The 27,543-nt window shown below is 37.8% G+C and overlaps 1 protein-coding gene and 1 long non-coding RNA gene across 2 annotated transcripts; both read left to right on the forward strand.

Annotated features, from left to right (window-relative positions):
* The first annotated feature begins 617 nt into the window (after nt 1–617).
* On the forward strand, nt 618–26,832 carry LOC121387824. Its single transcript, XR_005959887.1, has 3 exons — nt 618–1,044; nt 24,219–24,304; nt 26,521–26,832. It is a non-coding gene; the product is annotated as an uncharacterized LOC121387824 (long non-coding RNA).
* Nucleotides 7,887–13,426, forward strand: LOC121387823 (plasminogen-like). Its single transcript, XM_041519043.1, has 2 exons — nt 7,887–9,232; nt 12,006–13,426. The coding sequence occupies exons 1-2, from the start codon at nt 8,896–8,898 to the stop codon at nt 12,290–12,292; spliced, it is 624 nt and encodes a 207-aa protein (XP_041374977.1). The 5' UTR covers nt 7,887–8,895; the 3' UTR covers nt 12,293–13,426.
* Nucleotides 26,833–27,543: the final 711 nt, after the last annotated feature.

Genomic DNA, 27,543 nt, shown 5'->3' on the forward strand with positions numbered 1-27,543 from the left:
CTGTTCTGTGGATCTAACAGCAGCCAGTTGGAGCTCATGTCCACCAATCACAATCTAATTAAAATTAGCTCCACTATTACATGTGGATCTAACAGCAGCCAGTTGGAGCTCATGTCCACCAATCACAATCTAATTAAAATTAGCTCCACTATTACATGTGGATCTAACAGCAGCCAGTTGGAGCTCATGTCCACCAAACACAATCTAATTAAAATTAGCTCCACTATTACATGTGGATCTAACAGCAGCCAGTTGGAGCTCATGTCCACCAAACACAATCTAATTAAAATTAGCTCCACTATCACATGTGGACCTAACAGCAGCCAGTTGGAGCTCATGTCCACCAATCAAAACCTTACTTGCAGAATCATGCCAGTGATTTAAAAATAATTTTATTGGTTGATAGTAAAACGAAATGAACAACAAAGCAGCAATTGTAAAAAAAAAGCTAAACAACCTAGACATAAATTTATTAAAACTCTTTCGGAAATTATATTTAAAAAAAAGAAAAACGTAGTGTTTTTAGGTAATACACATAGAACAACAGAAGAAAAAAAAAACATTTAACGTTTTCGCATAAATTATTCAACGTAGACAAAGATAAGATGGATACACTTTCGTATGTTTCAGTATCAGCAACCTTTCCATCTTATTTATTTTTTATAGGTTTTCTTCTTCCAAATGGAAACCGTTTTACTACTGAGCTATGCTGTTCTTAATCAATAATATGACGTAGATGCACTAGTCCTGCCTATTTGATTGGTTCCTGACGTGGCCATTTGGTTTAACATAAAGTGCATAAACTAGCTCTGTCTGGCTGAACGCAGCCCGGAATTCACCGACAGCGGACGGGGCTAATGGGATAGGTACAACAAGAAAAAACCTAGAAGAAAAAGAAAAAGAACAACAACGACTACAACGACATCAAGAAAAAAGAAAAAAAGAAAGAAAGAAAGAAAGACACGCGCTCCCATTATCGTCCAAAATCCACGAACAGCGATTCATCCCCCGAACAGAGGACATATCTCAAGTACGAGACACAAGGTAAGTTTACTAGCTTTTTAGTTTAATTTATCAAATATATAAGGTGTATCATACCACCTCCCTCAAAATGAATGAATAAATAAATAAAAAAGATAAATAAATAAATAATTAAATAATTAATTAAATAAGATAATAATGATAATAATAATAATAATACACCGCCCCCCCCCCCAAAAAAAAAAAAAAAGAGAAAAAAAGAAAGTAAAAGAAAAAACAAACACCCCCCCACCAACCTCCGCAAAAAGAAAAAAATACCAGTAACAAAAACAAAACAAAACAACCCCTCAAACCCCAAACAACCCGACCCAACCCAAACAAACCCAAGAACCCGCCCCCCCCCCCCCCCCCCTAAAACAAAGAAAAAAGTCCCAAATATTTATAATTAGTGAGCGTCAAAAGTATAGGTTACACACCACCATTAATTATTCCATGAAGTTCAATACAATATCTATGTCGGAATATATTCTGTGATAAATACAACACTATCGAGAGGGTCACGTGACTACTAATTTTAGGGAGTGCTCTCAACCGACAAGTACTGACCACCGCCTCGTGTTGCTGTTATACATGTGGCACTATACCCCTTGCACAGTTGTTACCATTTAATACTATATATAACAAGTAACTTCAGTATGGGTAAATCAAAGAAAGGTTTCTAAAAGGATATCAGAATTTCGTAGTATTTGTTTTAATGAGTAAATATTTCCTAAAGCGGACTATATTAAAGCCGCACACCCTAATTCCATCCAGCTAAAATAAAATATAATTTGGTTAATCTACAAACCTGTAACACACTTAGATCACGTTTTTATCAAATGGAGTGAAAAAGCAGGTTTTATATCGATAAATACCATTGGAATCCCCATGTCCCAATTGCTTGAAATAATTTTGAAAGTTAGTATTCTGATGTCACCGGTAGATGTCGCTCGAAGCACAACAATGCCTACGTCACGACAAATTTCACAGAGTGCGCACAGACTTGGGGTGCGTTCTTTTCACCTCTCCTGGACATGTTCCAACTGTTCTGTCCTGGATGTATCCCCTCTCCAGATATCGTAAGACTTAGCAAAATTATTGGTTTTTAGGGTTTGTAACGTTTTGTATTGAGACACTTACTTGTCTGAACTTTATTGTTACTGAAAATGTTCACGAACTGTGAAGAAAAATCTCACAAATGAACAACAACAAATCGGATGTTGATTGCGCGAACCGTGCACGAGAAAACAAACCGAACCAAAATGATAACGGTCACGTGGTATAGCAACGTCTGTGACATTGAAATGGAAATATCCCGTCTAAAAATAGATTAGACCTTATATATTACAGTCATGTCATAGGTTGGAAATTGTATATAATATGTAAACTGAAAATGTATAGGTGCATACTAATGTTACATATACACATTTATTTAATAACATACACTTTGTGAACGACTGACATTCTCTGTTTAGTTAGTTACGCAGCGAGTAATCCCACATGACTCCCACTTGATGGCTGGGTCCATGGTGTAGCACCAGGGCTCGGGATGGCGCAGTGCCCGGCAGAAGTTCTCTGCGGCTTTGAGGGACGATTTTGGATAGAAGGATCGGTGGAAGTAAGCGTTGTTATGAGGGCTGTTCTGGTCCCACCTCTGGCACGCCAGTCCTGATTTGGTTGTCGCTTTTCTCCCAGTGTACATTCCACTTCCGTCAACGTTGCTAGAACATTCTACTTCCGGTGCAGAAATGCATTTATCTGCAAGATAAAAGCTAGTTTTGTTTAATGACACAGTGACCACTAGAACACATTGGTTAATTAATCATTGGATATTGGATGTCAAGCTTTTGATAATATTGATATATATATATAGGTGGGAACCGTAGTGTTATCGGTTACCCTGTGAAAACGATGTTATTGTTTTGATTAACGTTATGGGTTATACATAACATTGATATTAGAAATATATGCTTATATATTTGCTGATTTGTTTATCCGTTGTGTATTGTAAAACCATATTATGTTTTTCTTGAGAGTATATTTGACGTCATACTAGAGATTAAAAAAAGACCAGTGACGTCAATGTCAATAGAACTGTTACGTCAGTTGTAAACAGTTGGATCCAAATTTTGACAGCAATCAGCTGATCGAGCTTAAGTTATAGTCATCACGTTTTATTGAATATTTTTCTTACATTTTGGACAGCATTGAGAGGTAAATGGACGATTGTCTTTAGCTTCCTTTGCGATGTTTCTAAATTAATAGTTTATCCAATTTAAATTACTTTAAAGTAAAGTTTTGGGATCCAACTCAATAATTACACTTTCTTGTTTATTAAATCTGGGATAGATAATTAATTATCTTAATAACTGTTCATTAAGAGCATCTTGAGATAATGGGCGATTGTCTAATCTCCTGGTGTTGTTATTCAGTCACTGAGAACATTCAATGGATAATGGGCGATTGCCTAGTCTTTTGGTTGTTTAAATAAATATCGGTAACTGTAGTTAAATATTGTAGTCCTTTTATGTATATCTCTTAACTAACTGTTCATTGACAGCATCTTGAGATAATGGGCGATTGTCTAGTCTCCTGGTGATGTTAGTCAGTCACTGAAAACATTCAATGGATAATGGGCGATTGCCTAGTCTTTTGGTTGTTTAAATAAATATCCGTAACTGTAGTTAAATATTGTAGTTTTTTTGTGTATAACTCTTAACTAACTGTTCATTGACAGCATCTTGAGATAATGGGCGATTCTCTAGTCGTCTCCTGGTGTTGTTAGTCAGTCACTGAGAACATTCAATGGATAATGGGCGATTGCCTAGTCTTTTGGTTGTTTAAAAAAATATCTGTAACTGTACCTATAACTATATGTAATATTATACTTCTTTTGTGTATAACTCTTAACTAACTGTTCATTGAGAGCATCTTGAGATAATGGGCGACTGTCTAGTCTCCTGGTGTTGTTAGTCAGTCACTGAGAACATTCAATGGATAATGGGCGACTCCTAGTCTTTTGGCTGTTTAAATAAATATAGATTTTTAACTGTGATACTTGTAATTGACATCACTGGTTAACTAAATGTTTTCATATTTTTTCATAGTTTAGTGTTAATAGTATTCTTAGTTCATAGCTTTGGTTGATATCTGCATAATATTTCATATATAAAATTCTGTAGTTTTCAATGCAATAACAACCCGTCTTTAAAGTGACATCTTGTTGTCTTGTTCATTTTAACTATTATTTATGTGGTAAACGCCTTCATGGCCACGCGTGCGTTCGAGCGTGCGGTACGCACTCCTCGTCGCTTACCCAGTACGTAGGTCCAGAGTAGTTGCACGACACACGGGCACACAACTCGCACGCACAATTCTACCACAGTCTTTAAGAGGTTCTATGGTGGTCAAACTGTCTACGGTATATGCCTGCGGCTTTACCTATATGATGAAATGGTTTCAAATGGCTGTTTGTCACAGACAAATTGTTTAACTCTATGATGATACTGATTCAAAAGTCTTGTCACAGACAAAATCTATAACCACATGGTGATACTGATTGAAATGCTTGTCTGTCACACCTGAACTGTTTACTTATCTGATGATATTGATTCAAATAGTTGTTTGTCAGAAATAAAATGTTTAACTGGTTGATGATACTGATTCAAATGTTGTCTATGTAACACAATGTTTACTTATATGATGATATGAATTCAAAAGGTTTTCCATTACACATAAAATGTATAACTATATCATGATACTTATTCAAATAATTGTCTGTGACACACGAACTATTTATCTACATGATAATATGGATACAAATTGTTATTGTCTGTGGTACACAAAATGGTTAACCATATGATGATACTGATTCAAATGACTGTCAAATGTTTCTCTAGCAAATATACTTATTTGTTTCATAAATTCATTTACTTAATATTTCAATAGCCCACCCTAAAGACACCCCCCCAAACAAAACAGAAACAAACAAAAACCCGAACCCCCCCCCCCCACCCCAACAACCCTACTGAATATAATCTAAACCAAACGTATGGCCACTATTGCCATTTCATTTCAACTTATTCTCGTGCTTATATCCAATTAAGATTCAAGCACGCCGTCCTGGGCACACACCTCAGTTATCTGGGCAGTCTCTTCAGGAAAGTGGGTTAGTTGTTAGTGGTTTATGACAGAGAAGAGTGTGTAGTGGTTTTACACCTACCCATTGAGTCGCTAAAGCTCGCTCTGGGTGGGAGCCGGTACCGGGTTGCGAACCCAGTCGCTACCAGTCTTATGTCCGATGGTTTAACCATGACACCATCGAGGTCGATATAACCTTGATATTTCACATCCATTACTACATGGATATTTTCCACGTTCAGTGCAAATTTTAGACCCATAGTTCAACTATTTAAAAAAAAAAAAATGATTCGAAATTTTAAGTAAACATTGCGACGCCAGACAGGAGGGTAATTTAAGTGCAATGAACGTCGCACTTTTTAAATTGTTTTCCTATTTTAACTACATTTGACCTATGGGACTAAAACTGTGAAATATCACAGTGAACACATTTAAAAAAATACAATTCCGTATTCAGTAGGGTTATTGGCGGTGTTTTTTTGGACACCCAATATTTTGTAGTTATGTGAAAGTATGTAGCTGCTTAACAAATGAAAACTTAAATATTTAATTAAAGTGACTATTCTTAGTTTGCAGCCATTGTACGATGTTTCCGTCTAATACAATCTTTGAGCGACTAAATATAGTTTCTGGTATAGAATACCAGTGTCTGTTTATTCATTGTGTTTCTAGGCCCGTTCCACTAAGCGATCTTAGCGCTAAGATCATCTTAAAAACATCAGATAGCTATGCACTTAAGGGAAATTCCTGAGATTGCTGCAATTTGTAAGATGTTGTCGACTAACAGAGACTTTTTAACGACTGTAATTACATATCAAATATATTTTTCTGCGTAAAATATTAGTGGCTGTATATTAAACGAGTTTCTGGTCGTTCTAATATTTGTATTAGGTTAAATTTCATTTTATTTCCTAAATTATTGTTTTTCGTACGTACGAAATTATTTGAAAACAAAATCCAGTTTGGGCTTCTTACAAATATTGAGATGGCCAGAAACACATTGTATATACAGACACTGATATTCTAAACAAGAAAATATATTTAATATGTAAGTTTAATTGTACAAATATTTTATTAGTTGGAAACATCTTCCAATGCAGCAAACTCAGGAATGTCCCTTCAATGTTATCATAGGGTTAAATCGCTTTGTGGAACGGGTACCTGGTTTGTAAGTAACCCAAACTGGATTCGGTCTCAATTACTAGGGACGATCAGAAACACATTCGTTTTACAGCCATAATATTTTATTCAATATGTATGTTTTATGTTTGTTTATCTTATTTATTATAAACCATAAAACGTCTCTTTTAACCATAGCCCAGTCGTAAAGCGCTCACCTGATGCACGGTCGGTCTAGGATCGATCCCCGTCGGTGGGCCCATTGGGCTATTTCTCCTTCCAGCCAGTGCACTACGACTGGTATATAAAAGGTTGTGGTATGTACTATCCTGTCTGTGGGATGGTGCATATAAAAGATCCCTTGTTACTTATTGACAAATGTAGCAGGTTTCCTCTTTAAGCCTATATGTCAAAATTATCAAATAGTTGACATCCATTTGCCGACGATTAATAAATCAATGTCCTCTAGTTGTGTCGTTAAACAAAACAAACTGTAACTTTAATACAGATTCGAATGGGTGTTTGCCAAAATAGGTTTTGATTACACGAATATTTATCTATAGTCCGTCACAAAGGGAACGTCTTTTTTCATACTATAAAATTTACTATAAGTTATTTATTTCTCAGCAGATTATTTTGTGACTTCCACACAGAAATAGGGTCCGAGCATTTAATACAATTGAAGATTACTAAAGCTCTATTTACATGCTCCTATTCACAACCGGGGGCGGGACGTAGCCCAGTGATAAACTGCTCGCTTGATGCGCGGTCGGTTTGGGATCGATCCCGTTAGTGGGCCCATGTGGCCTGTCTGTGGGATGGTGCATATAAAAGATCCCTAGCTGCTAATCGAAAAGAGCAGCCCATGAAGTGGCGACAGCGGGTTTCCTCCCTCAATATCTGTGTGGTCCTTCACCATATGTCCGACGCCATATAATCATAAATAAAATGTGTTGAGTGCGTCGTTAAACAAAACATTTCGTTCCTATTCACTATTTTCACTCTGTTTTATTGATAAGTTTTATATTTTTCTATTGGGGCGGATCATCTTATAGATTTGACAATAGCCCATCCATTCCTTGTACTGTTGGATCGTTAAATATTCATTACTTCATTTCTATTTCATAGCGAAACGGTCCTAGGGTAAATTATTATTAGTTGTTTTCATTTTGGAATAAGAGTTTTGTAAAACCAGTTTATATTGTTATGTCTGTAACAATGTCTGTGTTTTTAGGTAGTACGGATAGAACAACAGAAAAAACCCAACCTATAACGTTTCCGCATAAAGTATTTATTCAACGTAGACAAAGACGAGATGGATACATTTTGGATGCCTTTCCATCTTATTAATTTTTTATAATTAGTTTTTCTTCTGCCAAATGGAACCCGTTTTACTACTGAGCCATGCTGTCTCATTGCCTGTCCGGAATCAATAATATGACGTGGATACACAAGTCCTGCCCTAAGTTCAGCCAGCGAACGTTTCGTTAACGTTTGCGACCTATTTGATTGGTTTCTGACGTGGCCATTTGATTTAACGTGAAGCGCATAAACCAGTCAGGCGGACGTTTTTCTTTTCACTCTGTCTGGCTGAACGCAGCCCGGAATTCACCGACAGCGAGCGGGGCTAACGAATATTGTTCTCGAACTATTTGACTGGTTCCAGACGTGGTCATTTGGTTTGACGTGAAGCACATTGTCTAGACGATTTTAGGGAACGTTTTTTTCGGTTCTGTCTGCTTGAACTTAATTTTTATATACTTACCTTTTGTGACACCCAATAGCCGATGTGTATTTTTGTGCTAGGGTGTCGTTAAACATCATTCATTCTCATCCATTGTCCAAGCAACAAACGATTCGCTAATGTTCTCGAACTATTTGATTGGTTCCCGACGTGGACATTTGGTTTAAAGTGAAACATATAGTCTACACGAGTCTAGCGAACGTGTTTCTTCTTTCTTTGGTTGAACTCAACGCAGTCTAAGTTTAGCCAACCGCTTTTCGCCAAACGTATGCAAACTGACTTGACTGGTTCTTGACATGGTTATCCGGTTTAATGTGTAACTTAAAAGTCAGTCTAGCGAGAACATAAAGCTGCGTTCATAAGAAGTCGTGAATATCATATTTTCCAATTCACAAGGCGTGAAGAGCGTTCGTTTGGCGAAATAACCCGTGAACACAACTTCTGAACTGGGATGGGATTTTCTTTCTTAATCTTCTGTCTTAATTCATGATATTCATGAGTACCAAATGAACGCAGCATAACATCATCGTGCAGGTCTCCAGAAAAATGATCTAGAAGAAAAACAACAACAACAACTACAACGACATCAAGACAAAAAAAAAAAGACAAAAAAAGACAAAAAAGAAAGAAAGAAAAGCAGAAGTTGGCTAGAAACGGATGAGTGAACTTGAGACAAGTACAACCAGAAAAATCTAGGAGAAAAAGAAAAAGAACAACTACAACAACATCAAGAAAAAAAAAGAAGAAAGAAAGAAAGAAATACCGAAAAAGAGAAGAAGTTAGCTACAAACGTCTGACTGGACTTGGGACAGGTAACACACAAGCCAAACGTGTCTTCACACAAATGATTTATTCTATGTAGCAGATTCAAGATGGAGGTTATTTCGTATGTTTCCACGTCAGTTCACTATCTTATCATCCTGTTTATGCTTTTCTGCCAAACTAAAGCCGTCCCCACTCAGCCATGCGCTCGTATTGTACCCTACTCATACGTCGCCTGCTATAACGATTTCGACGTCACGAAATTCGACTTGTACAACGTCAGCAGAAAGCAGTTCCACGACTGCGCGAACGACTGCGCAGTAGACCCGATTTGCTCGTCGTTTCTTTCCGATAGCCGCCATGACACGTGTTCCCACTATCGTCCAAAATCTACGAACAGCGATTCATCCCCCGAACAGAGGACATATCTCAAGTACGAGACACAAGGTAAGTTTACTGGCTTTTTAGTTTAATTTATCAAATATATAGCGTGTATCATAAATAAATAAATAAATAAAATAAAATAATAATGATAATAATAATAATAATACACCCCCCTCCCCCCAAAAAAAAAAAGCAAGAAATAACCCCAAACACACACACCGCCCGCAAACCCCCAAACACACCCCACCACCCCACCCTCCCCTCAAAAAAACAAAAAAAACAAACAAAAAAAACAACCCAACCAACCCAAACCCAAACAAGCCCAAGAAAACAAAACAAAAAACAGAAAACAAAAAGTCCCAAATGTTTATAATTAGAAAGCGGGAAAAGTATAGGTTACACACCACCATTAATTATTCCATGCAGTTCAATACAATTTTTATGTCAGTATATATTCTGTGAAAAATACAACATTATCGAGAGAATCGTGTTATTACTAATTTTAGGGAGTGCTCTCAACCGACAAGTACTGTGTAAAACAAATCAACATAGGTCGACCACGAAATGTTTCAGGTAGCAGCCCTCATGACTACCGGCCTCGGTGGCGTCGTGGTTAGGTCATCGGTCTACAGGCTGGTAGGTACTGGGTTCGAATGCCAGTCGAGGCATGGGATTTTTAATCCAGATACCGACTCCAAACCCTGAGTGAGTGCTCCGCAAGGCTCAATAGGTAGGTGTAAACCACTTGCACCGACCAGTGATCCATAACTGGTTCAACAATGGCCATGGTTTGTGCTATCCTGCTTGTGGGAAGTGCAAATAAAAGATCCCTTGCTGCTAATCGGAAAGAGTAGCCCATGTAGTGGCGACAGCGGGTTTCCTCTCAAAATCTGTGTGGTCCTTAACCATATGCCTGACGCCATATAACCGTAAATAAAATGTGTTGAGTGCGTCGTTAAATAAAACATTTCTTTCTCTCATGACTGACCACCGCCTCGTGTTGCTGTTATACATGTGGCTCTATACCCCTTGCACAGTTGTTACCAGCTAGTACTGTACTACATATAACAAGTAACTTGAAACCAGTGGCTTATTTAAATACTATATAGGTCAACCAACATTATAGGTAAATCAAAGAAAGGTTTCAAAAAGGAGTAGTTGTAGTATTTGTTTTAATGAGTAACTATTTCCTAAAGCGGACTATATTAAGCTGCTACAAGAAGAAACAACACGACAAATGGTGGTGTGGTGACTATACATTGAAGGAAATAGAGATTGCACACAATATCATATTATTATGTTGGTTGGAGATTTCAACCAATATCCTGGGAGAAAGAGCTGGACAACAGGGGCTGTCCTTGTCAGGGTATGTTTCCCCCAGGCAAGCAAACAAACAAAAATCAATGGGCCTGCTCATATTAAGATTTGTTTTTTATATAGCCACTAAGGCTGTATAGAAACATATAGCGTAATTAATTGTGGTCTGTGGCATGGTATGAAGCACGATTTTAGCAATAAGATATCGATCAAAAGTTTGCATAATACATGGACACACTTTACACTACTTCTCTATGGTTTCTGATATATAAATATAGAGATAGATAAATATAAACAGGGCCGTACCCTTCGGTGGGGGAGGCAGTGGGGGCAGTTGCTCCCCTGAGAATGTTACTTTTTTCACTCCAGAAAATAGCATACACATCTCAGGGTTTAATTTGTATAGTGTTTCATTTGTTTATAAAAAGTAGTGCCCCCCCACCCTAGGATTGTGATAGGGTACGGCCCTGATAAATATTTAGATAGATAGTACTCGGACTATCATCAAACCAACAGTTATTTTTCTGTTGTCGTTTATACTTAGTTTCGTGCTTATAATCCAATTAAGGTTCAAGCACGCTGTCCTGGACACACACACACACACACTCACACACACACACACACACCTCAGCTATCCGGGCTGACTATACAGGACAGTGAGTTAGTGGTTAGCTTGTTAGTGGTTAGTGAGCAAGAAGTCTATGTAAGTGGCCTTACGATTATAGTACACAGCGAGTCGTTAAACTTGCTCTGGTTGAGAGCCGGTACCGAGATACGAACTCAGTACATACCAGCCGATGGCTTAACGACTACACGAACGAAGTGGGTAATCTATTCTTCTTTTCTCTTTTTTCCACCGACTTGTACATAAAGGTACGGGGCATAGCCCAGTGGTAAAACGATCGCGTGATACGAGGTCAGTCTGGGATCGATCCCCGTCGATGGGCCCATTGGGCTATTTCTCGTTCCAGCCAGTGCACCATGACTGGTATACCGTGGTATGTGTTATTCTGTCTGTGGGATGGGGCATATAGAAGATTCCTTGCTACTAATGGCAAAAGGTAGCGGGTTTCCTCTTTAAGATTATATATCAAACTTAAAAAAACCCCGTTTGACATCCAATAAAGGTGTCCATCGTTCAGAAAACAAAAACACGTTATGCACTAGTTTATTTTGATGTAAGGACATCCAAAATGACGTCTTTCGAGGTTGATGCCATTCCCATTCAAAAAGACAGCCCGCGACATATTCTTACGTCATTTGAAAATCTCGCAATGGCTGACTGGAATTAAAGTTGCGTATACTGTTTACAGAAACAGTTTGTATTAAGCTTAAGATTATATGATAAAGAAATTATTACCCTCGTGTGTTTCGGTATCGTCAATATCATATATCGCAATAATAACCTCTATATATATCAATATTATCAAAAGCTTGACATCCAATATCCAATGATTAATTAAGCAATGTGTTCTAGTGGTCACTGTGTCGTTAAACAAAACTAGCTTTTATCTTGCAGATAAATGCATTTCTGAACCGGAAATAGAATGTTGTAGCAACGTTGACGGAAGTGGAATGTACACTGGGAGAAAAGTGACAACCAAATCGGGACTGGCGTGCCAGAGGTGGGACCAGAACAGTCCTCAAGTCAACGCTTACACCAACCCAGCCATCTACCCAGAATCGTCCCTCCAAGCCGCAGAGAACTTTTGCCTGGCACTGGACCATCCCGAGCCCTGGTGCTACACCATGGACCCAGCCATCAAGTGGCAGTCGTGTGGAATTACTCGCTGCGTAACTAACTAAACAGAGAATGTCAGTCGTTCACAAAGTGTATTCTACACCAATTATTAAATCAAAGTGTATATGTAATATATACACCTATATATTTTCAGTTTATATATTATATACAATTTCCAACCTATAACATGACTGTAAGGTAGTGATATCAACCCTGGCTCTACCAAATTAGTTTCTGGGATTAATAAACTTTATATAAAAATTTCAGTGTACTCTAGTGGTGTAATTAAACTAAGACTATATGTCAGAATTACCAAATGTTTGACATCCAATAGCTGGTGATTAATAAATTAATGTGCTCTAGTGGTTTCGTTAAACAAAAGAAACTTTAACAAACTTTTGTACCAAAATAGAAAGTTCCATGTCAAAGTTCGACTTGCACCGTCAAATAATTACGGAGTAAACATAGTTGCGGTTTCGATTAGTAGTAATATATGACATTGCAGTATAAACCAGAGGTTGAAACCAGTGCAGGGTTTCCCCAAAAATGGAACTGCGATTTTTAGCAAAAATTAGGGTTGTTATTAAAAACATTAACTAAATCTCTTAAATTGTATGCGACCTCCCATTTTCTTGCAGGTAGATTAAATGTGAGGTCCCACAGTACGAATTGATTTGGTTCATTGTAACCTTTACCTATGTGGTGATATGGATTCAAATGGTTGTCCAAGACACAGAATGTTTACCTATATGATGGTACAGATTCAAATGGTTATCCAAGACACACAGAATGGTTACCTATATGATGGTACAGATTCAAATGGTTGTCCAAGACACACAAAATGTTTACCTATATGATGGAACAGATTCAAATGGTTGTTCAAGACACACAAAATGTTTACCTATATGATGGAACAGAAAAAATGGTTGTCCAAGACTCAAAATGTTTTCATATATGATGGTATAGATTCACACACAAAATGTTTTTGTTTATTTATTTATTTATTTATTTTTTAAACGCCACACACATTTATGATTTAACACAGACAATGATATTTTTGTTTTGTTTTTTGGACATTACAAACATGGATGATGATGAGATGAATGGTGACGCAGCAATATTTCGATTTCAGTATGGGACTACTTGACAGGGCCGTGCTTCACGCTTGCTGTCAGTTGGGCTATCTCGGTATCACCCGAGCGCGTGGTACACGGAACCTGCAGTGCATGCTGGGTAATCATCCCCCATGTGGGGTCATACACTCGGCAGACACACCCATAATCACACCCGTGAAGTGGGTGAAACTGGTGTATGTGGCCTTACACCTACCCTTTGAGCCTAGCGGTGCACTCACTCTGGGTGGGAGGCAGCACTGGCATGAAAAATCCCCCATTGGCTTAGCTGGTATACGTACCCAGTACCTACCAACATGTTTACCTATATGATGAAATGGATTCAAATGGTTGTTCGTTACAGACAAATTCTTTAACTCTATGATGATATCGATTCAAAAGGCTTGTCACAGACAAATTCTATAAGCACATGGTAATACTGATTCAAAAAGCTTGTCACAGACAAAATCTATAACCACATGGTGATACTGATTCAAATGCTTGTCTGTCACACACGAATTGTTTACTTATCTGATGATATTGATTCAAAGAGTTGTTTGTAAGACACAAAATGTTTAACTGTATGATGATACTGATTCAAATGTTGTCTGTGATACACGAACTGTTTACTTATCTGACGATATTGATTCAAATAGTTGTTTGTCAAACACAAAATGTTTAAAGTATATGAAGGAAGGAAGGAAGGAAATGTTTTATTTAACGACGCACTCAACACATTTTCTTTACGATTATATGGCGTCGGACATATGGTTAAGGACAACACAGAGATTGAGAGAGGAAACCCGCGTTTGCCACTTCATGGGCTACTCTTTTCGATTAGCAGCAAGGGAGATTTTATATGCACCATCCCATAGACAGGATAGTACATACCACGGCCTTTGATGTATCAGTCGTGGTGCACTGGCTGGAGCGAGAAATAGCCCAATGGGCCCATTGACGGGGATCGATCCCAAACAGACCACGCATCAAGCGAGCACTTTACCACTGGGCTTCCGTCTCGCCCCCTAAAGTATATGTTGATACTGATTCAAATGTTGTCTGTGACACACAATGTTCACTTATATGATGATATGAATTCAAAAGGTTTTACATTACACATAAAATGTTTAACTACATCATGATAATGATTCAAATGATTGTCTGTGACACACAAAATGTTTACCTATATGATGAAATGGATTAAAAAGCCTTGTCACACATAAACTATTTAACTATACGATGAGATGGGTTAGGTAAGGACATATTTTATTTAACGACGCACTCAACACATTTTTTATTTACGGTTATATGGCTTCGGAACGATGAGATGAATTTAAATGTTAGTCTGTTATACATTATACGAATTCAAATGTTTCTCTCTCAAATATACTATTTTGTTTCATAAATTAATTTTATTGATATATCAGTAGCCCACCCTAAAAACACAACCCCCTCCCAAACAAAACAAAGACAGAAACAAACAAAAACCCGAACCCCCCACCACACACTCTAACAATCCTACTGAATATAGTCCAAACCAAACGTATGGCCACTATTGTCATTTCATTTCAACTTATTCTCGTGCTTATATCCAATTAAGGTTCAAGCACGCTGTCCTGGGCAAACACGTCAGCTATCTGGACTGTCTGTTCAGGAAAGTGGTAGTTGTTGGTAGTTGTTTGTGGTTAGTGACAGAGAAGAGTGTGTAGTGGTCTTATACCTAGCCACTGAGTCGTTAAAACTCGCTCTGGGTGGTAACCGGTGTAAACGGAATGCAAGTCCGTAGGAACAGTTGTCTCCTAGGAATGCATGTCCTAGGTCTAATATACATAAGGATGGTAGTCCTAGGACTTACGTTCCTTAGGAATACTCGTCTGACTCTCAGGATATCAAGTCGGGGTAGGAATTGCATTCCTGGACAATCCAAATTTAAGTCCAGTGGTACACATAAAAATTAAAACTATAAATGTAAACAAAACGAAAAGCAGTTTTCTTTCTGGTGTATTTAATTAACTTAGGATACTGGCGCCTCTCTTTATTTAAATATTTTCTATTTATTCCAATATTTTCCATTTGCAAGAGTATGTACACATTTTGTTGACCTTGTTATATGAGCAGAACCAAGGTCTTTATCCATTTAGTGTTGTTCCAATTAATAAATGTTTAAACATTTAAAAGTAACTCGAAAAGATTTGCCATAATTCGAAGCATGTATTAATACTCGCAAAAAAGTATAACTTGTTCATACGATATACCAACACAATTATCTGTTAGACATGATGTTCTGGTATTTGATAATAATAATAATAATAATAATAGTTGTAGTAGTAGTAGTAGTAGTAGTAGTAGTAGTAGTACTAGTAGTAGTAGTAATAATAATTCAACTATTAAAATTAGATATTTGCGTTATATAAATTGTTATTATATAATTTGAAGTTTGTACCTTTTTGTCATTAATGTTGCAGGCACGTGTACATAGAGTGTGGGGTGGGGTGGCATGGACTAAACACCCCTGTTTAAAGCAAATATTTACTTGCCAAACAACCATACCATCGATAAAAAAAATTGTTTTCATTAAGGTTTATCAATTAATATAAATATCAATGACTAAGAGTGGGCTTCAGCAGCTCAATGGGCCACTAGACCAACTAAAACAAAACAGTAACTCCTGAACGATTATCATACTGTCAATAATATGCACACACAATTTACAAAGATACTTTTAAACACACTAACTGCTTATGACACTTTTACACCAGACAGTTTTGGTCACAATAGGCATTCAGACTTCCTTTTCTGGGATAAGGAGGGAGGGGGCAGGCTGATTTTTATTGCCCGAATATAGGATTCCAAACAAATCAGTCTGCTATTTTACATGGATTACAACTAATATTGTGAGTAGAATTATGGAAATACATGGTGAAGATTTAAAGCCAGCTCATTTTGCCCAAACGTGTCAATTGCCCCCTCCAGCACTTGGGTAAGTGACTGCCCCCTCCCCCCACCCATCTCCACCCAGTCTCGAACGCTTATGATGTTCCTAACGGTCAGGTATAATAATACAGATACCCTTTCCCCAACTCGTCTCTTATGCTTATGAGTGTCAAAACTGCCATAAGACCGTCAGTGATAATTAATTTCAAGTGTTTTGATGCTATTTTTAATTGTTCATCAATAAAAGACAATTTTGAATGCTTATTATTCCTGTTATTTTTATATTGTAGTAACTGGTCATTATAGTACTAGTTATTAGTACTACTAGAACTAAATACAGTTTTCAAAGTTTTATTTCTTGAGTTCGCTGCAATTTTTAAGATGTTATCGATTAACAAAGACTTTTAACGACTGTAATTACAAATCAAATATATTTTTTTTGCATAGAATATTAGCGGCTCTATATTAAACGTGTTTCTGATCGTTCTAATATTTGTATTAGGTTAAATTTTGATTACACGAATATTTATCTATAGTTCGTCACACAGGGAACGTCTTTTTTTCATACTATAAAATTTACTATAAGTTATTTATTTCTCAGCAGATTATTTTGTGACTTGCACACAGAAATAGAGTCCGAGCCTTTAATACAATTGAAGATTACTAAAGCTCTATTTACATGCTCCTATTCACAACCGGGGGCGGGACGTAGCCCAGTGATAAACTGCTCGCTTGATGCGCGGTCGGTTTGGGATCGATCCCGTTAGTGGGCCCATGGGGCCTGTCTGTGGGATGGTGCATATAAAAGATCCCTTGCTGCTAATCGAAAAGAGCAGCCCATGAAGTGGCGACAGCGGGTTTCCTACCTCAATATCTGTGTGGTCCTTCACCATATGTCCGACGCCATATAATCGTAAATAAAATGTGTTGAGTGCGTCGTTAAACAAAACATTTCGTTCCTATTCACTGTTTGCACTCTGTTTTATTGATAAGTTTTCTATTTTTCTATTAGAGCGGATCATCTTATATATTTGAAACGGTCCTAAAGTAAATTAATGATTTTTGTTTTGCATTTTGTATTACCAAACCAGTGGAGCGGGAGTTTCGTAAAATCAGTTTATATTGTTATGTCTGTAGTCCATTATATAAATAAAACGTAGTGTTTTTAGGTAATACGCATAGAATAACAGAAAAAAAAGCCCATATAACTTTTTCGCAGAAATTATTCAACGTAGACAAAGATAAGATGGATACACTTTCGTATGTTTCAGTATCAGCAACCTTTCTAACTTATTTATTATTTATAATTAGGGTTTTTTCTGCCAAATGGAAACCGTTTTACTACTGAGCTATGCTGTCTCATTAGACGGGTCAATATATGGTTGAACCCCAAAGAAATTGTAACAAAAGCGTTCTCAATGGTTTTTGGTCCTATATAAAAACATATAAAAAGTCTACCAAGGTCTGACCCCTCGAAATAGTTTTTTCCAAAATGGCGTCCAAGATGGCCGCCGTTATAAAAAAATTGACATATCTCCCTTATTATCAATTGTACAGCCAATGTTTTGGTGTCTATACCTATGTTTCCCGAATGAACACCTCTCACAAGGAATCGTCATCACTTTCTTCAATAATTGTCTGATTGTATGGATTGTCACAAACGTCTAGCTGACACTGTCCACATGCCGGTGTACATGGTAAAACATAACTTCTACAGGTGCACACATTTATGATTTAACACATAGACAAAGATATTTTTGTTTTGTTTTTTGGACATTACAAACATGGATGGTGATGAGATGAATGGTGACGCAGCAATATTTCGATTTCAGTTGTGCAGTTACAATGCACAATTTTCAACAAATAGTCTGGCGCTGGTTTCATGTCGGATTCAACAGATGCATAAATGTTTCACTCACGCTTCCAACCCCACTCACATGGGTCCATTCCACTCTCTTGCCCCATCCATACCATTATTTGATAATAGGCCCTGAGACTGTGAAATTTCGTTGATGATTCTGTTGGTGGCAGTCGCTCCGGTGTTACAAATGACTTGGAGGACACCGCCTTCTTACTGAAGGTGCTGTGGCTCAATGATCCCAGAGAATCAGTCGGCTTGCTCCCAAAAATGATAGTCATAGCTTTACCACCTTCAACTTGAATAGTATCTGCAGCCTGGTTTGGAGTGATGAATGCATTCGCACAGGCCTTCAAATTAGTGTCACCTTTCACCTTCTGCAGAACAGTCTGTTTTCCAACACCAAAAATCCTAGAAGTCGTATCACATCCCGTGTATGCATGGACAAAGAGTAACTGTGTACACAACTCCTCTCCAAGAACAGCCTGTAGCTTGCTGATATGATAAACAGCATTTGCATTAGCCTTGTCTGGACGAAAGAACATGTCTTTATTGCTTTGTTTACCATAATGGAGAAGGAGAACTAGGAGATCAGTGTCTTCTCCAATCACTGTTGTGGAATGCATCTCTGAAGACTGAACAGCAGCCATAACAATATCGACATCAGCATCTCCTTGTGAATTGATGACTTCACACCCTCTGTCACGGAGTTTCTGGCTTGTGAGGTTTATCATGTTCTGCTTGTTGCTGTCTCTAGAAAGGAATTCATCCCTGTTGCCTACAAATTCAGTCTCTTCAGTAAAGCTTACTGCGGGGTAGCTGTTTTTCCCGCGCCACAGGTGAGTGTTGTCTTTAATTGCAGGACCGCTGAGGTACCCATCAAATACAACTGTTGCAGAAGGGAAACGATTCACAGTAAACTCCACATAGGACTGCGCAATTGTGCCTAGGTGTCGCCCCTTTTCCAAGGCATCCACTGGAGCAAAGATCCTCCAACAAGCACATAATGCTGAGTTTTGGGTGGATCATTCTTTCCTTCCTCCGATGCGTCTTTGGAACAACAGTCCTGGATCAATTGTCCTGTCAGGGGCTACTTTCACAGATGTGCTACTGCCAAGGGTTTTTGCCTTGTCCTTCCTCTTGAAAGCCATTGAGAACACAGGTTGTCCAATCATTTTGCTAATGATTCCTTCTCCCACTGAATGAAACTCATGTACATCAACCTCTGAATCTGCAACAACACCATTTACAATGTTCCTCAAGGACGGATCCTCAGAAAAAGGCGAGCAAGTGGCCAATTTAGACAGGATCTTCTGCAGATCGTGTGAGTCTCTTTCAATTCTACTTTGCGATGTCTCTTTATGCTGTTCACTGGTTGTGAAAGATAGGTCATTGAATTCTTGCATGGCGTGGTTGTAATCGGAGGTGACTGGAGTTGATAATGTCCATAGGGCGCGTTGCTCTTCACTCATGCCACTCCCTCGCATAAGCCCCCCATAGGTCTTGAGTGATCTCATCAAATGTTCAATCACGAGGTCTGCACTGAGTCCTGCCCAAAACGTATTGCTATGACGAATGGCATGGTATCCCTGTTTTAATCTTTGGAACAAATCTGGATGTCGTGCCTCAAGTTGGGACATTTCCTACACATAGTAATATGCAGACTTCAAATAATTGAAGTGGTCTGCAGCTGCGAAGATTGGCAAGCATTCGGACAGTGTCTGACGGTGCATCTGCCAATTGCCGGTGCGATCTGCTTTGATTAGAGACGTCGACACGTTCACCATTTCCTGATAATTCAACCACAGCTGACTGGTTTTTGATCTTTCACGGAGACCATTCCTCTTTTTGTCAATAGCGGTGGCCAACTGTGCCAATTTCTCTGATGTTTTAGCACTGTCCATGGTCATCTTTTCTTCAATCAAAGCTGTGTATATGTCTTCTGCTCTGCTAACAAGGGGACTCAAGTCTGGTTCTTCATCGACGATCTCTGTGACAATCATTTTATTCAGGCATTTGTTCACCAACAAGTGTCCTCGAAATGCACGCTGGACCGCCTTCCCACTCATCATGTGCACTATCGCATTTTCTCCGTAAATTTCACCTAGCACACTGTTCAACCCTGTACCTGACATGAGTGTGCCAATCGCCCCAAGCAAGTTCATGAAGGTATGAAACGAACCAAGCATGAGCACAATGGTCTTCAAGTGGTTGTTCCTGTGTTCGGCAATGATTTCAGCGGCCTTCCAATAGAGCGGTTGGTCGAATATGATGACAGGCGGAATGTGGTGTTTGAACGCGATGTCACATATATATCCCAGGGTGGAGAGAATACATGTCAATCATTGGCAAATACGTAACTGAAGACTGACCAGGGTGGTCCATATCTTTATGCAGAACATGCATCATTCCTTGCCAGCTAGGGAGGGTTCGTCTAAAGTTGAATGAAAGTTCCAACAGGATGTCAACTCGCTTATCACATTCAAGCAGTGACAGACATTCTTGAAAGGTGATATCCTTGCAGGCCTTTCTAGCAAAGCGGTATTCCTTAATGCCAACTTTGGATTTGTCAGTGATGTTGATTTGTGACAGTTGTTTCCTCTGAATAACACGACTAACTTTCTGCCCAGGCGTCAAGGCAGCCACCATACCCATTCCGTGGAAAGTTCCCTTCCCATCCAATGTTATGATATTATGATCTACATTGTCAGCCGCGAACAAAACAGTCATTCCAAGAAGGTCTGGAATGATTGACTCTGGAGCCGAGTCAGCCGCGTTCTTCTCGAATCTTTGGACCTCAGCATATGAAGAACCAAACCCCATTTCATGCAGTGTGTCATTGAGAAATCTAGAGCGGTACATGTGGTGTGCTTGGACAGCTAGGCCAAGTTGCAAAGGGGCAATCACAGCGCGGGGTCTAACCGCCTGAATGATAGTTTGCCCAATGCTGGCAACTTTCCTACTCGTGTTCTTCCCAACAAACATGGAGTTTAACAACAACTGCAATGTGTCTGGTAAGTATTCTAAAGCAGGATCAAGTTTGAGTTCATCTGTGCTTGGGTATCTTTCCATAACAGTAGGAACACATGTTTTAATGCCACTTTTGATGAACCGTGCCGCTGTTGAGGTTGAGGATGAGGATTCTCAAAAGAGAGCAATCATTCAGTTTCTTCCAAAATGCGCTCTTAGGATATGGGATGTTTTTTCTTTCATAGTGACAATGTCATGAAGTCCTTCGCCTTCAGCGATACAGATAGAGTCACCAAATTGTTGTTGCAGCTTGGACTTCAGTCACTGTGAACTGTACGGTTCAGAATCACTATGATATAGGAACTCATTCATTTTCGCCTTTAGGTCAGACATCGTTTTCTACAAGATACTCACACATTTTCTGAAATGCCTGGGCCTGGCTCTCATTCTTTGGCCGCCCAGATTTCCTCTTCTTTTCTGAGGGCACATTCTGATATTGCAGGGATATATTCTTTCCATTCCGGAAATGAGAACTACAAAGACGATGATATATACAATCTGCTGCATGCAAGTCACCACCATAGAATTCGATGCGTCCTTTAACAACACATGACCAATCATCGTTCCGAGTGTCACAGAGTTCTAATATAGATTTTGGAAACGTATCAGTTTTTACATAGCTATGGTCAGATCGTTCGGCTACATGGTTCCCACAAAACAGACAATCTGTTCTACTGTCAAATTGACCCTCGGAGAGCCTAGCACTTCGTTTTCTAGAAACAGAAGTCCCGCTTTCCCGCTTGATTTGGAGTTGAATATCCTTGTGGTTGATAAAACGTTTACGACAATCCACGTGCACCCTCTGGCCAGCTTCAGCAACGACATCACTGCCTCTCTGGGAACTTGCATCATTTATCCCTTTAGCACTCGGCTCACGGAGTATGTTAAATTTATCAGTCTTCAACTGTCTTGCCACAAATGGGGCAGCTGCCTTGCTGGAAACTTGGATCACGCATCACTGCCTCTCTGGGAACTTGCAACATTTATCCCTTTAGCACCCGGCTCACGGAGTATGTTAAATTTATCAGAGTCTTCAACTGTCTTGCCACAAATGGGGCAGCTGCCTTGCTGGAAACTTGGATCACGGCCTGAAAAAGAACGGGATTATGATGTAGATTGCATATACAGTTCAATCTTCCATTTCTTCAGTGCATAGTAATGGCATCTTTTGCAATGAAATGCATGAAGAACTTCTAAATACAGAATGAAGACTCAGAAATCAATGACCATCAGTGGTTAATGCGGAACATTTTATGGCAACCATAAAGTTATGGGGGTGTCCACTAGGGGCACCATTTTGAATTTCTTGGTAAATCAACCATTTGACTTTAATTTTGATACCTCCGTTGCATTCCTTGAACCCTAAAACCTGGGTGTAGACACCAAAACTACGGCTCTAGAGTAATTAATAACCAACATATGCCTTTTTCATTGTCACGGTGGCCATCTTGGACGCCATGGGTATAAACATCAAAACATCGGCTGTACAATTGATAATAAAGGAGATATGTCCATTTTTGGTAATGGCGGCCATATTGGACGCCATTTGAAAAAAACCGATTTCGAGGAGTCAGACTTTGGTCGACTTTTTATATGTTATTCTCCACCATAAATAGATCCAAAAACCGTTGAGAACGCTTTTGTTACAATTTCTTTGGGGTAAGGGGGTATTTTTTCACATATTGACCCGACTAAGAAAGGAGGGTAATTTAAGTGCAATGAACTTCGCACGTTTTGAATTGTTTAGCTATTTTAACTACAGATGACCTATGGACCTAAAACGTTCACTGACGGTTGCAAAGACCCATATAGTAAGGAGTGTGAAATATCACAGTCGAATTTTTATACAATTCCGTATTCAGTAGGGTTTTGGGGGTGTTTACGGGACACCCAATATTTTGTAGTTATGTGAAAGTATGTAGCTGCCTAACGAGAGAAAACTTAAATATTTAATTAAAGAGACTTTCCTGGGTTTGTAGCCATTGTACGATGTTTCTGTCTAACAAAATCTTTGAGCAACTAAAATGACACTAAAATTAGTTTCTGGTATAGAATACCAGTGTCTGTTTATTTATTGTGTTTCTGGGCCACGGTCCACTAAGGGACGGTCCATAAATGTCAATGGTTTTCATAATCCTAACAATGTTAGGATTGGGTTTGACCCCCTCCCCTCTCCCCTAATCCTAACATAAAAACATTGATATAATGTGTACGAAACATTGACCTTCGATGGACCGATCATCCGATGTTTTACCTGAAAAGCAATCCGAACATGGCTTTTACCCCCTCCCCCCCCTTCCGAACATTGTTCGGATTGTGAAGCACATCGATATTTATGGACCGTCCCTAAGCGATCTTAGCGCTAAGATCACATTAAAAACATCAGATAGCTATGCACTTAAAGGGCAAAACCTGGTTTGTAAGTAGCCCAAACTGGATTCGGTCTGAAAATAATTCCGTACTTTCGAAAAATATATATCAAGAAACGGAATAAAGTTTGAACTAGTACATACATAGGACGATCATAAACATATTTATTTTACAGCCACTAATATTTTATTCAATATGTATAATATTTTATCTTTTTCGTCTTTAACTTCATAAAAGTAAAGTTTGTTTTATTTAACGACGCCTCTAGAGCACATTGATATCTTATAATCGGCTAGGCCATCCTGCCTTTGGGAAGCGGAAATAAAAGATCCCTTGCTGCTAATCGGGAGAGAGTAGCCCATGTAGTGGCGACAGCGGGTTTCCTCTCAAAATCTGTGTGGTCCTTAACCATATGTCTGACGCCATATATCCGTAAATAAAATGTGTTGAGTGCGTCGTTAAATAAAACATGTCTTTCTTTCTTTCATACTGAACCATTTTCTCATATATAGCTGTTAATATACTGTTATTTGTGTTACGCAGCTTTATCCAATACATTGTATTTAAAAGTCCGTAATTTTCTTATAATTTGCATTGCCAATCGTCCTAATTCACTATAAACAAAATCATTACAAGTTCTGTTTTGTACCGCTAATAGTCTTTTATAGAACTGTGTTTCTATTTCAGCACCTCAACAAGTGATGCTCAGTCTTGTGTGCCTTTTTGTGTCCGTTATAGCTGGATTACATTTCACGACGTAGAAGGGAAACAATGTAAGTGATTGTTAACGACAAAACAAAAAACGAGAACCAAATCTCAAATAACTGGGATATATATATAGCACGGTAATACTGGCTTTTTAAGACAGACACAATAGGCATTTCTATATTATTAATATAGAATATTCGACACTTGCAATTGATACAAAATAATTTCCACGACACAAAAACCAAAACAAAACAAAAACAAAAAAACCAACACCAAAAATATGCCTTTAAAACAAAATTGAATATAGTTCACGACAAAAAAAAGAAGAAGTGCGGTAGTTTTTAATTCCCACGGCATTGCCTACTGCTGAGGTCAACTGTGTGTGTGTGTGTGTGTGTGTCTCTCTCTCTCTCTCTCTCTCTCTCTCTCTCTCTCTCTCTCTCTCTCTCTCTCTCTCTCTCTCTCTCTCTCTCTCTCTCTCTCTCTCTCGCTTCACGACTGGTATATCAAAGGTCGTGATATGTGCCGAGGGGAAACAACTAATGGAAATAAAGTAGCAAGTGTTCTCCGAAGCATGTATGTCAGAATAAAGTATAAATTAGTAAACAGGTACATAACTATTATTCAACTGTTTTAATTGTTGGCGTTTACAAATGTCAGAATAACTCTCGTACTTAGGTAAAGTAATAACTGGAAAAGTTTAAAAGCCAATGTTTTACAATAGTAATATTTTATTAGAAGTTTGCTTCAGAATGAATTTGGTTTACAATTAGTAATATGTTATTACAAGTTTGCTTTACAGTGAGTTTGGTTTACAATAGTAATATGTTATTAGAAGTTTGCTTCACAGTGAGTTTGGTTTACGATAGTAATATGTTATTACAAGTTTGCTTCACAGTGAGTTTGGTTTACGACAGTAATATGTTATTACAAGTTTGCTTCACAGTGAGTTTGGTTTACAATAGTAATATGTTATTACAAGTTTGCTTCACAGTGAGTTTGGTTTACAATAGTAATATGTTATTACAAGTTTAGTTTACAATTAGTTTGGTTTACAACAGTAATATGTTATTAGAAGTTTGGTTTACAATAGTAATATTTTATTAGAAGTTTGGTTTACAATAGTAATATTTTATTAGAAGTTTGGTTTACAATAGTAGTGTTTAATTAGAAGTTTGGTTTACAACAGTAGTGTTTAATTAGAAGTTTGGTTTACAACAGTAGTGTTTAATATTTACAACAGTAGTGTTTAATTAGAAGTTTGGTTTACAATAGTAGTGTTTAATTAGAAGTTTGGTTTACAATAGTAGTGTTTAATTAGAAGTTTGGTTTACAATAGTAGTGTTTAATTAGAAGTTTGTTTTACAATAGTAGTGTTTAATTAGAAGTTTGTTTTACAATAGTAGTGTTTAATTAGAAGTTTGGTTTACAATAGTAGTGTTTTATTAGAAGTTTGTTTTACAATAGTAGTGTTTAATTAGAAGATTGTTTTACAATAGTAGTGTTTAATTAGAAGTTTGGTTTACAATAGTAGTGTTTAATTAGAAGTTTGGTTTACAATAGTAGTGTTTAATTAGAAGTTTGGTTTACAACAGTAGTGTTTAATTAGAAGTTTGGTTTACAATAGTAGTGTTTAATTAGAAGTTTGGTATACAATAGTAATATTTTATTAGAAGTTTGGTTTACAATAGTAATATTTTATTAGAAGTTTGGTTTACAATAGTAGTGTTTAATTAGAAGTTTGGTTTACAATAGTAGTGTTTAATTAGAAATTTGTTTTGTTTAACGACATTACCAGAGCACATTGATTTATAAATCATCGGCTACTGGATGTCAAACAATTGGTAATTCTAACATATAGCCTAAGAGAGGAAACCCGCTACGCTTTTCCATTACTAGCAAAGGATCTTGTGTATGGGAAAGTGCATATAAGAGATCCTTTGCTGCATTAAGAAATATATAGCTGGTTTCCTCTGATGACTACGAGTCAGAAATACCAAATGTTTGACATCCAGTAGCCGATGATTTATTAATCAATGTGCTCTAGTGGTGTCGTTAAACTGAATAAAGTTGATATCACGGCCATTGATATACCAGTCGTGGTGCACTGGCTCGAACGAGAAATAGCCCAATGGGCCCACCGTCGGTGATCAATGATTCTAGACTGACCGCGCGTCAGTCGAGTTAAACAAAGATAAAACGTTAAACATCGTTCTTATTCTCAGGCAGCTCATCATTTTCGGCTGTGCTAATTCCCTTTGCTTTCTTTTCTTTTTTTCAGGTCGAAAGATTAAACATACTAGAGCGACATTCCCGAGAAATTCACTGCGATTTTTAGATATTTTGACTTATTTTTGGTTATTTTACTCGTGTAAAAACAGCGCAAACGCAGTTAATGAAGATTGCCTGAAACGTTATCTACTATACACTGTACTGTTAGAAGATCACGAAGAGAACATTGCTTTAAAGTGTAACCCTGTGCTAATTTTAATAATAGCAGCTTTGTTCCATAATATGTATGTTACTTGACTTCTGTGTGCTACACATTAGCTTATGTTATGTATTGACGTTTGAGACCCATCTCCGTTAAAAACAATGTATCGTCGTTTACATGGCGCCATTTCATAATGGAAAATACTGGTTTGTGACAATGTCATCACATACTGCCTTATCGTTATTCACTTTATAAAACATTTATATAATCTAAGCCATTTATTTCATTCCAATTGGTATATATTATCTAAATGATCTTGTTCTGTACGAATACATTTATAATCATAATCTAAATCAGTTTAATTCCTTTTTAATTACAAACTAATCGTTGTGTGGGTGGGTTTTTTTTTTTGGGGGGGGGGGGGGGGCTGTTGTTTTTTGTTTTTTTGTTTGGGGGAAGGGTTGTGCATTTTTTGGATGTTGTTTTGTTCGTAGATATTTAATTAACAAAGTATTATCGTGTTAAAAACAATTAAAACATTTCAATTTTGTTAAGTAATATTAAGTATAAACCTAGAGGAATATATTACATTCAGATATAAGACAGAACATCTTGCCATAACTCAGAACAATGTGATAAAAACGTTGAAGTTCAAGACAAAACCTGATGGTCACTGCGTTCATATAGGCAGTAAAACACCCGATCTTGGTCCGGTTGTTCAAAACCTGACGAGCATAAAGAAACTGAATACAAAAGAAGAAGATACATTGTTTAAATGCATTATTAATAAACATCACAAATCAAGAAAAAACCCCGACAGAGCCATCAAGACAAATTTAAAAATGTTTTGAATTTAGTAAACGAAAATGT

Source organism: Gigantopelta aegis, chromosome 13 (assembly GCF_016097555.1).
Source record: "Gigantopelta aegis isolate Gae_Host chromosome 13, Gae_host_genome, whole genome shotgun sequence".
NCBI lineage: Eukaryota > Metazoa > Mollusca > Gastropoda > Neomphalida > Peltospiridae > Gigantopelta > Gigantopelta aegis.